This window comes from Gastrolobium bilobum, unplaced genomic scaffold (genome assembly GCF_033153095.1).
Source record: "Gastrolobium bilobum isolate Gb01-03AN ecotype WA unplaced genomic scaffold, APGP_CSIRO_Gbil_v1 utg11595, whole genome shotgun sequence".
Classification (NCBI taxonomy): domain Eukaryota; kingdom Viridiplantae; phylum Streptophyta; class Magnoliopsida; order Fabales; family Fabaceae; genus Gastrolobium; species Gastrolobium bilobum.
The window spans coordinates 130,870-142,694 of NW_026898316.1; the positions used below are offsets into that span (position 1 = coordinate 130,870).

At 34.1% G+C, this 11,825-nt stretch overlaps 1 protein-coding gene across 4 annotated transcripts; it reads right to left on the bottom strand.

The window, feature by feature from the left end:
• Nucleotides 1-5,455: 5,455 nt before the first annotated feature.
• LOC133314808 (uncharacterized protein At4g28440-like) lies at nucleotides 5,456-11,614 on the bottom strand. Of its 4 annotated transcripts, XM_061516330.1 has the most exons (4): nucleotides 11,458-11,551; nucleotides 11,253-11,288; nucleotides 10,759-10,991; nucleotides 5,456-5,998 (listed from the first exon to the last, which is right to left on the bottom strand). In XM_061516330.1, the coding sequence occupies exons 3-4, from the start codon at nucleotides 10,979-10,981 to the stop codon at nucleotides 5,811-5,813; spliced, it is 411 nt and encodes a 136-aa protein (XP_061372314.1). In that variant the 5' UTR covers nucleotides 10,982-10,991; nucleotides 11,253-11,288; nucleotides 11,458-11,551; the 3' UTR covers nucleotides 5,456-5,810. The 4 variants fall into 4 exon arrangements, with proteins under 4 accessions (XP_061372314.1, XP_061372316.1, XP_061372315.1 ...); XM_061516332.1 differs by lacking the exon at nucleotides 11,253-11,288 and having other exon boundaries at nucleotides 10,759-10,983; nucleotides 11,458-11,590; XM_061516331.1 differs by lacking the exon at nucleotides 11,253-11,288 and having other exon boundaries at nucleotides 11,397-11,531.
• Nucleotides 11,615-11,825: the final 211 nt, after the last annotated feature.

An 11,825-nucleotide genomic window follows, 5' to 3' on the forward strand; every position in this document is an offset into this window, starting at 1 on the left:
GGCGTATGCTGTTGGAATGGTAAGCCGGTATTTGTCAAACCCCGACAAAGAGCACTGGGAAGCAGTGAAGTGGATCTTCAAGTACCTCCGAGGTACGACCGACTTATGTCTCCGATTTGGAGAAGGCAAAGCCGAGTTGCAAGGCTACTCGGATTCTGATTTAGGGGGAGACGCTGACTCGAGGAAGTCGACTACAGGATATTTGATGAGATTTGCGGAGGAGCTATCTCTTGGCAATCAAGACTTCAGAAATGTGTTGCACTATCGACAACTGAGGCTGAGTACATTGCCGCTAGTGAGGCAAGCAAAGAGATGCTGTGGATGAAGAAGTTCCTCATGGAACTCGGCCATGATCAAGACAAGTACAAGCTTGGTTGTGACAATCAAAGCGCAATTCATCTTGCAAAGAATTCAACCTATCACTCCCGCACTAAGCATATTGATGTGAGGTATCACTGGATCCGGGATGTGGTGGAAGGTGGAGAGCTCAAACTCGTCAAGGTGCACACTGACCAAAATTGGTCCGACATGATGACAAAGCCGGTTCCAGCAAGAAAATTTGAAGACTGCTGTGAAGGAGCCGGGTTGATGCTGAAGCCGACGCATTGAAGTCGGAGGGGGAGATTTGTTGGGCTTCCTCCTTCAATGCTAAGCCCAAGCCCATTTGAGGGGTTTCCTAAAAACCCTAACCCTAATTTCCACCTCCTCTATATATACTCATTAGTTGTGGGTGGAGGCTAGGTCAGATTTGAGAGAACAAATTTGAGAGAAAAATTGTTTGATTGTTTGAGTAAAGCTTTATGCTTTGCATTTGAGAGATCTTTAGAGAGAGTTTGAGTGAAACATCTCTAGGGTAGTTTGATTATCACCATTGTTGGAGAGGTTGAGTTAACCACCACATTGGTGTATTTGATTCGTTGTAACCATTATTTTCATAGTGGATTTTTGATCTGGACTAGGTCCCGTGGGTTTTTACTTCTTCATTCAAGAAGGTTTTCCCACGTTAAAACTGGTTGTGCTCTTCTTCTCTCTCTCTCTCTCTCTCTCTCTCTCCTGTTTTGTGATTTTTCGTTTTTGATTTTTCCGCTGCGCTGCCCGACCTGGTGAAGTTCAGGCCGAGGTATAGCCGAGATCCGAGATCTGGATCTTGTTGATTGACTTCCGCACAAAGGCTGCTTAGCCGAGCTTGAGGGAACCGAGTTTTCCCAACAAAAAATATATGGAACACGTATAAGAATATGAGAAGAGAAAAGAGAGAAAATAAAACATAGACTCATTAATCTCTTATCTAAATAATGTAATTAATTATGATCAGGTTTGCTTCCAACTTTTCACCGACATTACATGTTGTTTGTCCTTACCTTACCCTAAACAAAGTGAAAGTGTCTATGTTTTAAATAAAAAAGTAAAATAAAATAAAGGGTTTTATGTTTATCATTTAACATAATATAACTTCAATTTCCTACACACACATTAAAGAGGTGGAGTCCACATGTTTTTCTTTTTCTTTCATGATTTCACTTTCTCTCTCTCTTTTGATGTGAGAGTTGGAAACAACACTTACATTATGTTACATAACACTAATAAAACCCAGATAAAATGGCACTAGGCTTTGCCGGCGTTTGCGTAACAAAATAAATAAATAAAAGAAAAAAGTTCAAAAATTTATCATGGTATTGCTTTGAATCACTAACATTCCTTTGCTTTATTTTTAGTCACTTAACTCTTATAATTTTTTTCGTTTACACTCTTTCTTGATGCTGTTAGAAACTTAATTAAATATACTTACTTTATCCTTCTTAAAAGTAGAAATTAGAGTGACAAAAAAAAGACAAAATACTATCAAAAGTTAGAACACTTCATAGTGTCAAAAAAATAATAAAAAAATATCAAATGTGTCTAAATAAAAAAAATTAAGGACAAAAAAATAAAAATAAAAATAAAAATCAAATTTGTTGAAAAATCATAATAGTGATAGAAAAAATTAAAAGTAAAAAATAAATAAAAAAAATCTGAATAAAAAAAGAAAATAAACCGAATACAAAAAAGGAAAAAAAGTATCAAATATACATAAATAAAAAATGTATAAAATAGACTGAGCAAAAATTGAAAAAAACAAAGATCAAGCATGTTAAAAATTTACAACACATATTTTTTTTTATCTTATTTTTTTCTATTTCTTTCAACAGTGATAAAAAAAATACTAAACATATCTAAATAAAAAAGAATAAAATAGACTAAGAACAAGAAAAAAGAAGAAAAAATAAAGCCAAATATATTGATAACTCACAACAGTAATTTTTTTTATCTTAATTTTTATTCTATTCTTTTTGTCCTAGGTATATTTTTTTCATTTAGACTTTTTATTTCTTTTTAACTTTCGTCTTTTATGTTACTGCTGTGATTTTTAACATATTTAATTTTTTTTTATCCTAAATATTTTTTTTATTTAGACACATTTGATCTATTTTTTCTTCTATTTTTTTTCTTTTAGTCGATTATTAAATTCTCATAACATTTGATTTTTTTTTGTCACTATTTTCTTTTTCTAATAAGTGTAAAGTAGGTGTTCCAGATGGCCCAACAAGAGTCAGGCCCAATGGTCGAGGCCCAGCACCCACCAAGCATCCACGTCAGCCCTACCTGCTGGGGCGACGCACACCCCCCAACGTGGTAACTTCCCAAGGTTAAACACCAAAGTATCCTACCTTGGGACCTCAACTCCCGAAAGCAGTCGCCCAAATGCCATAAGAGGAAGTTGTCCCCCTGTGACCCACGCTGACACCATCGGACGCAGAAGGCACAGCGCTGCTACGATGGCAGCGCCTGTCATGCCCAACACTGCCATCGGTATGAGACCCCAAGGAGAGTTGACCTTCTCCCCACCAACCTTCACCCAGTAAGCAGAATCTTCTCTTATAAATAGCCCCCCAGGGACACACCAGAAGGGATCTTATGTATCGTTATTATGCCCATTTCTGTTAAGTAACATATTTAACCATCATTCCTCCATTGTTATTAACTTGTTATACTTGGAATCATACCATCTAGCCTGGTCTTTACTAAGCTAGTGGTATCATCCATATAGTGACAACCCCCCAAGAAAACATAATGTACTTATAGATTCCAACGGTACAGTAGATATTTTAAATTAAGTTTCTAACAGTGTTAAAAAAAGGTGTCGATGAAAAAATGGACAGAGGGTTAAGTGGTTAAAAATAAAGTATAAAAATATAAGTGATTTAAAACAAAATCGGGGGGTTTGAACTTTTCCCTAAATAAAATGATAACCAATACTAAGTAGTTCTATTTAAGCACTGTAAGTACAATTATAAGCCGAAGAAAAATAAGAAGACAAACAACTATAGACTTAAAACATGTTGGAAAGCTTTGGATGCATTAGTTTATGAACTAAATTAATATTATCTTACAAGAAAGAGTATGTCGTATGTTATGAGATAAACTTGATGTGGGTCCCATTAAAAAAACCAAGATGGGACCCACCTTAATTTTATGTCACTCATATAAGAAAAGCTATCTCGTTTAACATAAGATTAGTTTAGCCCTTAATTAATTTATTTGGTAAAGCTTTTATAATATTATTATTATAATTATTACAACAAAAGAGGTCAAAATAGTAACTAGAAAATGATAGACTATAAAATATTGTTAAAGAAATTTTAACGAAGAAAAAATAATTAATAAATATTTACGAGATAGGATATTCTTACTATCAATTTTTTTTTTTTTTTACTTTAATCACTATTGGATTAGATAAAAAAATTGAATAAAGAGACGAAAAAGAAAAAAAAAAACTTTTGAATCCCATGGTGATTAAAGTGATAGTAGAAAAAATTGATAGTAAGAATATCATACCTCAATATTTACATTTATAAATGAATTTTTTATGATTAATTAAAACAAAAGCTATGATATGATTATGTCTAGATATACAAACTCAAACATAATTTTAAGTAAATATTTTTTAAAATATATAAAAATAATTTTATATAATTAATTATTAAAAATATATAAGATGCTTTTTTAAATAATATAATATGAAGGGGGAAATTCGGTTTAAGAAAATACGTCTACAAAATAATGAAACTGATTATAATCAAAACGTTAAATAGAAGCTTTTCTTTCTTCTTCTTCTTGTTTTTTTTTTAGAAGAAGCTGTTCAAAATAAGTCACTTTTCAGTGTAAAGTAAATAATTTATGGTTATAATGACTTTGATGAATGAAAAACATCAGTTCTCCTAAACTATGCTAATTTATTTGATTCATATATCATGACGTTGATCAATCGTAATCTTTGTACCTTATGACCTCTTCTTTTGTCCTCATCCATTGCGTTCCAGTCTTATTCGTCAAAGATTTTTCTTCTTGTCCATGTTTTTTTTTTTTTTTTCATTATTTTATGAGCCACGTGATTGACTCTTTCCATAGTTTAAAGGGCATAACACTTTATGGAGCTTGACTCCCTCTGAAACAAAGACATTAGATGGTGGTATACCCAAGACCAAGAGGGGCCTACTCAAATAGCCCACTTTCTACATTCCAATGATATTTGATAGTTTGTTGTATACAACTAAGCCACTCATGGTATAAGGTATGGTGCAAATGAGTGAGCCATGGTTTCTCTCTACTTGATTTTCGGATATTGTTTCTGAGAGGCATTATCGTCTAAGAAATGTCTTGGTGATATTTAAAAAAAAAAAAAAATTATATAATGATGACACTGAGGATCAAATCTATAATTCTATTCAAACTATCCAAATCTCTCACTAATTAGACCAATCTTAGTGGTTTTGTCTTGGTGCATTGCATGGTAGCTAAAGTAGTGGAACGTGTAACTTCTTCCCCAAACCGTATGGCCATTATAAAGAATACATGTGCTTTAAAATTCCGTTTGTGGTGCGGGCCTTACATTTTTATTGCAAAGCGCTGGTTTTGGTTGTTGAAAACTTGAATTCCACTTGCAAGATTATCCATAATGAATGATGAAATAAGACAATGTCAACAGACTACCACAATGGACACAATATTAATGAAAGTCTACCTTCTCTCAATGTTTCAAATTTGGTAATCAATTACATACTAGTAAGTTTATGGTCTTTCAGTTTTCATCCGCAATAACTGTTAATAACTATATCACTATCGTAACATGTGATACCTTCATTACTTGTACTTTAAAAGTACCCGAAACCAAAATTAATGCCAAGAACACCCTTTATTTCTTGCCTTTACGAATTACAATTAAATTCTTTTAAGAATTAATTGATGATTACATCCATGACCTTTTTTTTTTTCCATACACCCTCCAGGTCATTTGAGAACATTTTGGTACAAATATTTGGGGAGTCTAGCATTACTCTGTTGATCAATTATGGTGTTATTGTGTGTCCATTTAGACACTTTTCCCATCACTGAGAAAGCAGACAAGTAATTATGCATCAGTTAAAGATAATTAATAAGGTGTATGAAGCCAAGGAAAGGAATACTTAAAAGTATGAAGCAGGCTCGTCTTCCACATATAATATTATACTACATATGATCAAAGGTAGATGAAGATACACAAAATCCAAAAGTAAATAGATAGCAAGATCTGGTAGCCAATTCCCTTATCTTTCATTTAGTGCAATCTTCTGTTCAGTGGTTCAACGTACAAGAACAACTTTGTCAACTGAAAGAAAGCAACTCTGCATACCACTGGCTTCCAAATCTCTATTCCTTAGTAGACTGCTTTGCTGGATAAATAGTTTTATTCTCATTATAACACAGCAGAGGTTGCAAAATGTTCCAATGAGTCACTCCACAACATTCACCAGTTCATATTCAATAAGGGATAGGTTACTATCTTCCTTAACAGTGAAACTAGCAGGTTCTGTGACTTCAACACGGCCCCACTTGTCCACAGCAAGCCTCATTGATCCTTTGAACATGTCAATTTTGGCATTTCGCAGGATGACAGTAGAGCCCTCTTTCATCAGATCCACTGGACAAGAGGAAAATACAAATCAGAGGAAAATGTTTAACATTTATACATATCTCACAGCATATTCAGCAATGTTACTCAACATGGGATGTTGAGCCACACAAAATTTGAACTCACTCATAGACAACAAGAATGAGTTGTAGAGTAATATTTTTAACCTTATTTGGTTTGAATATTGTAATTAAAAATTTATTATTGAAAAATTGTACCACAAACATTGAACTTCATTTAAAGCTTGTATACTGCATAAAAAATTTACAAGTATTATTATCAAATACCTACGACCTATTGAGAATCCTGAACTTTATTCATCAGTTACCATAATGGGTCAACACTTATCATCCTTGTAAGCCAAAATCCATTTTCCTTATGGATGTAAATTGACACTCTGACTCCATATAAAAGAAAGAGGATGTGCCAATGGATCATTCATAGATCATTAATAGATCAACCATTGACCGTTTATGACAATCAAGTTTTCTACAACAACCACAAAACGCACATCAGTTTTCTTCTCCGTTCTTTTGTTTCCAATAAATTTCAATAAACTACAACCTTTTATGACAACCAAGTAACAAAGAATTATATTTTGGATACAAATCCTCTCCTTTTACTCACAAACAAGAGAGTCCTGTTATGAGAGAGAGACACGAGTATTATTGTGGAGGAATCCACCACTATTGTCTAGGGACCTACCAATTTGATGAAAAATCAGTTTGTCTTTCTATTAAACAGGACCTTCTCCTGTTAGTGAGTAGATTAAGAGGATCCAAATCCAACTTTTCTAGGTCCTAAATCATCTGGCCTTTGCAGAAAACTGTAAACCCCTATTATTTTTCAAGATCACTAAGATAACCAAAAACCACTCCTCATTAAACCCTGATTACCAAGGGTAGGGAAGAGGACAATCCTTGTAAATAACCTTACCCTAATATATTTGCAGAGAGACTATTTTCCGGATTCAAACCCGTGATCTTTCAATCACAAAGGAGCAGCTTTATCACTAATATAACCATTCAAGAATTTTTTTAATAAATTCATGTTTCTGATAATCATCCAGAAAATTTCTTAATTAAAACACAAATTCAGCATCATTTACTATCAATACACCTTGCTTCAATTGCAAAATCAAAGTACAGCATCAAACTCAAGCATAACATGGCATAAATTAGCAAGCACTCCTAATGGCATAAAGATGTGACAGAGTTGAATGACTTCATAAACCATTAATAGCCCACTACTTTGAAAGACACAAAAAAAAAAACTACAAAGAGCAAGAGAATAAGAGATCCTCATTAAAAAGCAGAAAAATCAATATCACCTTTATCCTAAACTAGTTAAGGCTGGTGGTTGATGAAACCAAATAAAAAATAAAAAAGGATTACGGGTAAAGAAAAACAAATATAAGAGAAAATAAATAAATAAATATAGGAAAACAGAACAAAAAAGGGCCATTTTGAATTATTGGTGATAATTTGGAGTGGGTGGCTCCATTGGATTGGGTTGGTACAGATGGTAAAAAATTAAAAAAAAAAAAAAAGATGCCAGAAATTTTTTTTAAACAAAAGATGATATAAAGAAATAATAAAAAAAGGCCACAAAAAAATAAAAATAAAAAAGATGACAGGGACAAAGAGAGAGCGAAAGAGAGAGAGAGAGAGAAGAAATAACAAAACAGGCCAGAAAAATAGAGAGAGGAAACCATAGCAAAGAGCAAGAGAGCACGCAATAGAGAGAGGAAGCCAAAGCAGAGAGCAAGAGACAACACAAAACTATGGTGCAGCTTCGCGCGCAGAGATAGAGTGGATAGGGGCAACTTCATGCCACAGGAAAAAGGAGTGGGTTTGGGTTAAATAAAATGACTAAAAACCCACATCTAGCTATTTGTCAGCAAAATTTCTGCAATTTGACCGCAAAAGCGGACGTAATGGCCGCAATTCCTTTCTGGCACGGCGCAGAGTCCGTTCTTGCAGTGGGCCACCGCAACCCTCATCCAGCACGGCTATTGCGCCATTAACTACTATGGGCAATACAAATCACAGTCAATCAGAAAAGGCTCTAGATTACAGCCTTAATCTCAAAATCAGTGTGCTTCGATTCATTTAGGCATCTCTGATTAGAATATTCAGTGTAGTTCTATATTTCCATCATTTCAAGACCATGGCAAAGTTATTAAATGCGGATTGCAGCTATATATATATATATATATATATATATATATATAATGACAAAGTTATTAAACTTATTAAAGTTATTCTATAGCGCTATAGCGGGTTGTGATTGCGGAAATAGCGGAATAGATATATGACAGAAATAATGACAAAAAGAAACATTTTTTAAAGGCAAAATTGACATTTTGCCGTATGACAACAATATGGCTGCGATTGGCGATCGCAATGGCCGTTGTTGTGTTCCAATGCGGCGCAGAGCGGTTTCTTGCTGTGAGGCACTGCAACGCCCATACGATGCGGCTTGCGGGGCTATTGCGGCGCAATTAACTACTGTGGACCATGGTTATCAAATGCGGGTAGCAGCCGGTAGCGGCCGACCCCCAAAAACACTATAGCACTATAGTAGGTATTGGTGGCATAATAACACAGTCCTATGCATAAAACTGGTATATAGATATATATACCACACATACAAATGCTAAAAAAATAAACTTAAAACCATAATAAGAATTCTAAATAATCTTGTCAATTAAAAGGATCCAAAATATTGTCAATTACAATTAGAAAAAATGAGTTAAAAACATCTTCATATAAAAATAAATAAAAGACAGCAACGCAAGTAATCTAACAGCTTCAGGAAAAAAAACAAAAAAAAAAAAAAAAACAAAATGTTGCTCAAATGAAGTGAATGTAAGAGTGAGTTAATAATTTAAAGAGTGTTTATGGTTTAAAAAAAAAAACAGTTGAAAACCGAAAACAAATACTTGCGTAACCAAAAACAAGAAAAGAGAACAGAGAGTTAAAAAAAAATAAAGGGAAGGATGAAAAACGTAAAAGGGTTACACTATAACCAAAAGCAAAAAAAAATTGAAAGAGAACAGAACAGAGTGGAAAGAATAGAGACACAAGAGAGAAGTCAGACAAAAGAAATGTCACCGTCACTAGTTGTCGTCATCGAAGGTCGTCGCTGGTTGCTCATTGTAGGTCGCAAAAGAGAGAGAGAGAGAGGAGTCAAGAAGTGGTATTGATGAAGGGAAGAAGGATTTCAAGGGTTAAATGACAAAAACACCCTTAAAGTAATATTATGATTTTAAAACAAGGGCAAATATGTAAAGTTGCTCCCTTTCACTGTACGCGATTTGCTGCAATATGGCCGCAATAGTGCCTGCTATGGCCGCTACCTTGAAGTGAAGCATTATGTCGCATCATGTAGCAGCAATAGGCTGCAGCGCTAGAGCGCCGCGATTGCACGCTATTGACTATTGTGTTCAAGACTTGATTACTTATAAATCTACATTCATGCAAGACTTATGATTAGTTTAGTTTTGAAACCATTTATAAAGTCACATCTTACATATCATATGTGAAATTAATATAAAATTTGGGTTGAAGCTATTATTGCAAGTATTTTCTAACATTTTATAGGTCTTGATGTCTTCTATAGCATGTTTTTAAAGATAATTATTAATTTGTAAGTTGTTACCATCTTAAGGACAATACAAGACCATAGTAATCAATAGCATGCTATAGCGCTACAATGGCGTGAAGCAGCTACAGGACACAACGCAACATGTCCCTTCAAGGTAACAGTCGTGGTGGCCGCTTTTTGCACCAAATTGCGGCGCAACAGCCCCCCTACAGTGAAAGGGGACAAGTTTTCATATTTGCGCATTGCTCTCATTTTAAATTCTTAACATTCATATTTTTAAGGGAATTTTAATCTTTTAACCCTTAAAGTATCTTAACCCACCCTCTCCCCTTTGTCCACCTGTGACAGCAACCAGCAACCTTCTCTCTCTCTGTTCATCTATCTATTCTCTTGTGTTTCTGTTCTTTCGTCTCTTTATTTTGTCCTCTTTTTTTTTCTTGGTTACACTTACACCCCTTAACTTATTAATATTAACCAGAAACACCTTTAATCTATTAACTCTCTATTTTATTCTCTTGTTTTTGGTTACGCTAATTTTTTATTTTGGTTTTTAACTTTGTTTTTAACCAAAAACACCCTCAAATTATTAAATCACTGTTACATTCACTTCATCGAAAAACTTTTTTTCTGTCTTTTATTTATTCATGACACGGTTTTTTTTTTATGATGCCATTAGCCTAACCGAGTTAATATCTCTGGCTTCCTTTCAATTGACAGTATTTTGAATCCTTTTAATTGACAATAGTATTTAGAATCCTTATTTTGAGTGATAATATATTTAATTATGGTTTAGGGTTTATTTTTTGGCATATATATGTATGATATATCTATATAACAGGTTCATACATAGGACTCCGCTATTACGCTACCGCTACCCGCTATACCTCTTTCGGGGGTCGGCCACTATGGGGTTCTACCAGCATTTGATAACTATGTCAAGACAAGAACTAACATGTATCAGAACATTGGTAACACATCCTAACAAAATGGACAAATCCAAACAAGCTTATTGCATAATATGCCAAAATAACATAAGAAACCTTCCCCAAAATATATAAAAAAGAATGTAAAAATATGATGACAAAGTCAAAAACAATACCATGAATAAGGAAAACCTATATAGAGGCAACTACACAAAACCAAGGCAATAATATCCATACCTTGATCATTTCTGGCGGTGAATACGATCATTCCTGTTTCATCACCCACCAAACATTCAGCAATTCGCATTTGACGAGGTTGAGGACCATCGGGACGACCCTTCTGCATCACCATCTTAGAACTGACCACTTTCACAGTTAGAGTATGTCCACTAGTCCCCGGGCGAAGCTGCTCAACCTTGGTGAATACTGGCTTTCTCAATCCTGGTTTTGATTCTGCCATTTCTAAATTCCTACAAAAACCAAACGTCACGAGAAGGTTCCACTAAGAGTCTAACGCAACAGAGGAACAGGTGCAGCATACAACCATGTATATCTTACAAGATATTAATACATAACCCAAAACGATAAAATGTTTGATTAATTGATTCCCCTCAACCCCAAAAGTATAATATATACACATCAATGATTTTTTATTTATTTTTTCAAATTCATATTGATTAGGGAAAAGGGTAAAGGAACAAAATTGGGTAATAAAAAATGTTACTTTTTACCTTATTTATTGAAAATTTTGAGCCAAGGAGAAAACCCTATTTTGGCAAATATGAAGTAATCAAAGTAAGCAGCAAGCTCAATTAACACGAATTGCGTTGCATAAACAAATCAAGCTTAAACGGATAAAAAGTTTAGAGCTTTACCATATCCTGAAGGTTCAAAGTGGAAAAACAAAAACAGCAATAATAGGATTTGGAACCTGACCTGAAACTTGAAGTGAAATTGAAAGGCGAAGAGGGTGTTACGAAATTGGGAAAATGGAGATCTGAAATATCAAACGTAGCCGTCAAGGTCGGTTTTTAAGGTATGTTAATGTTCACTGCTGTTGGGTCAATGTTGACCCGACCCGACCCAACCTTCATTCTTCGTAAATTACAAAAACATTAAAATACATCGAAAAATTCCTCTCATAACAATATTGGGAATATGACCCAACCTTCATTCTTCGTAAACTACAAGAACATTAAAACACATCCAAAACTTTCTTTTTTTTTTCTTTTTTTTTTTCAAATATGCTCCTACTGATAGCTGAAGATTAAACATTTCAAGATGGGAAATCATATTAAATTAGT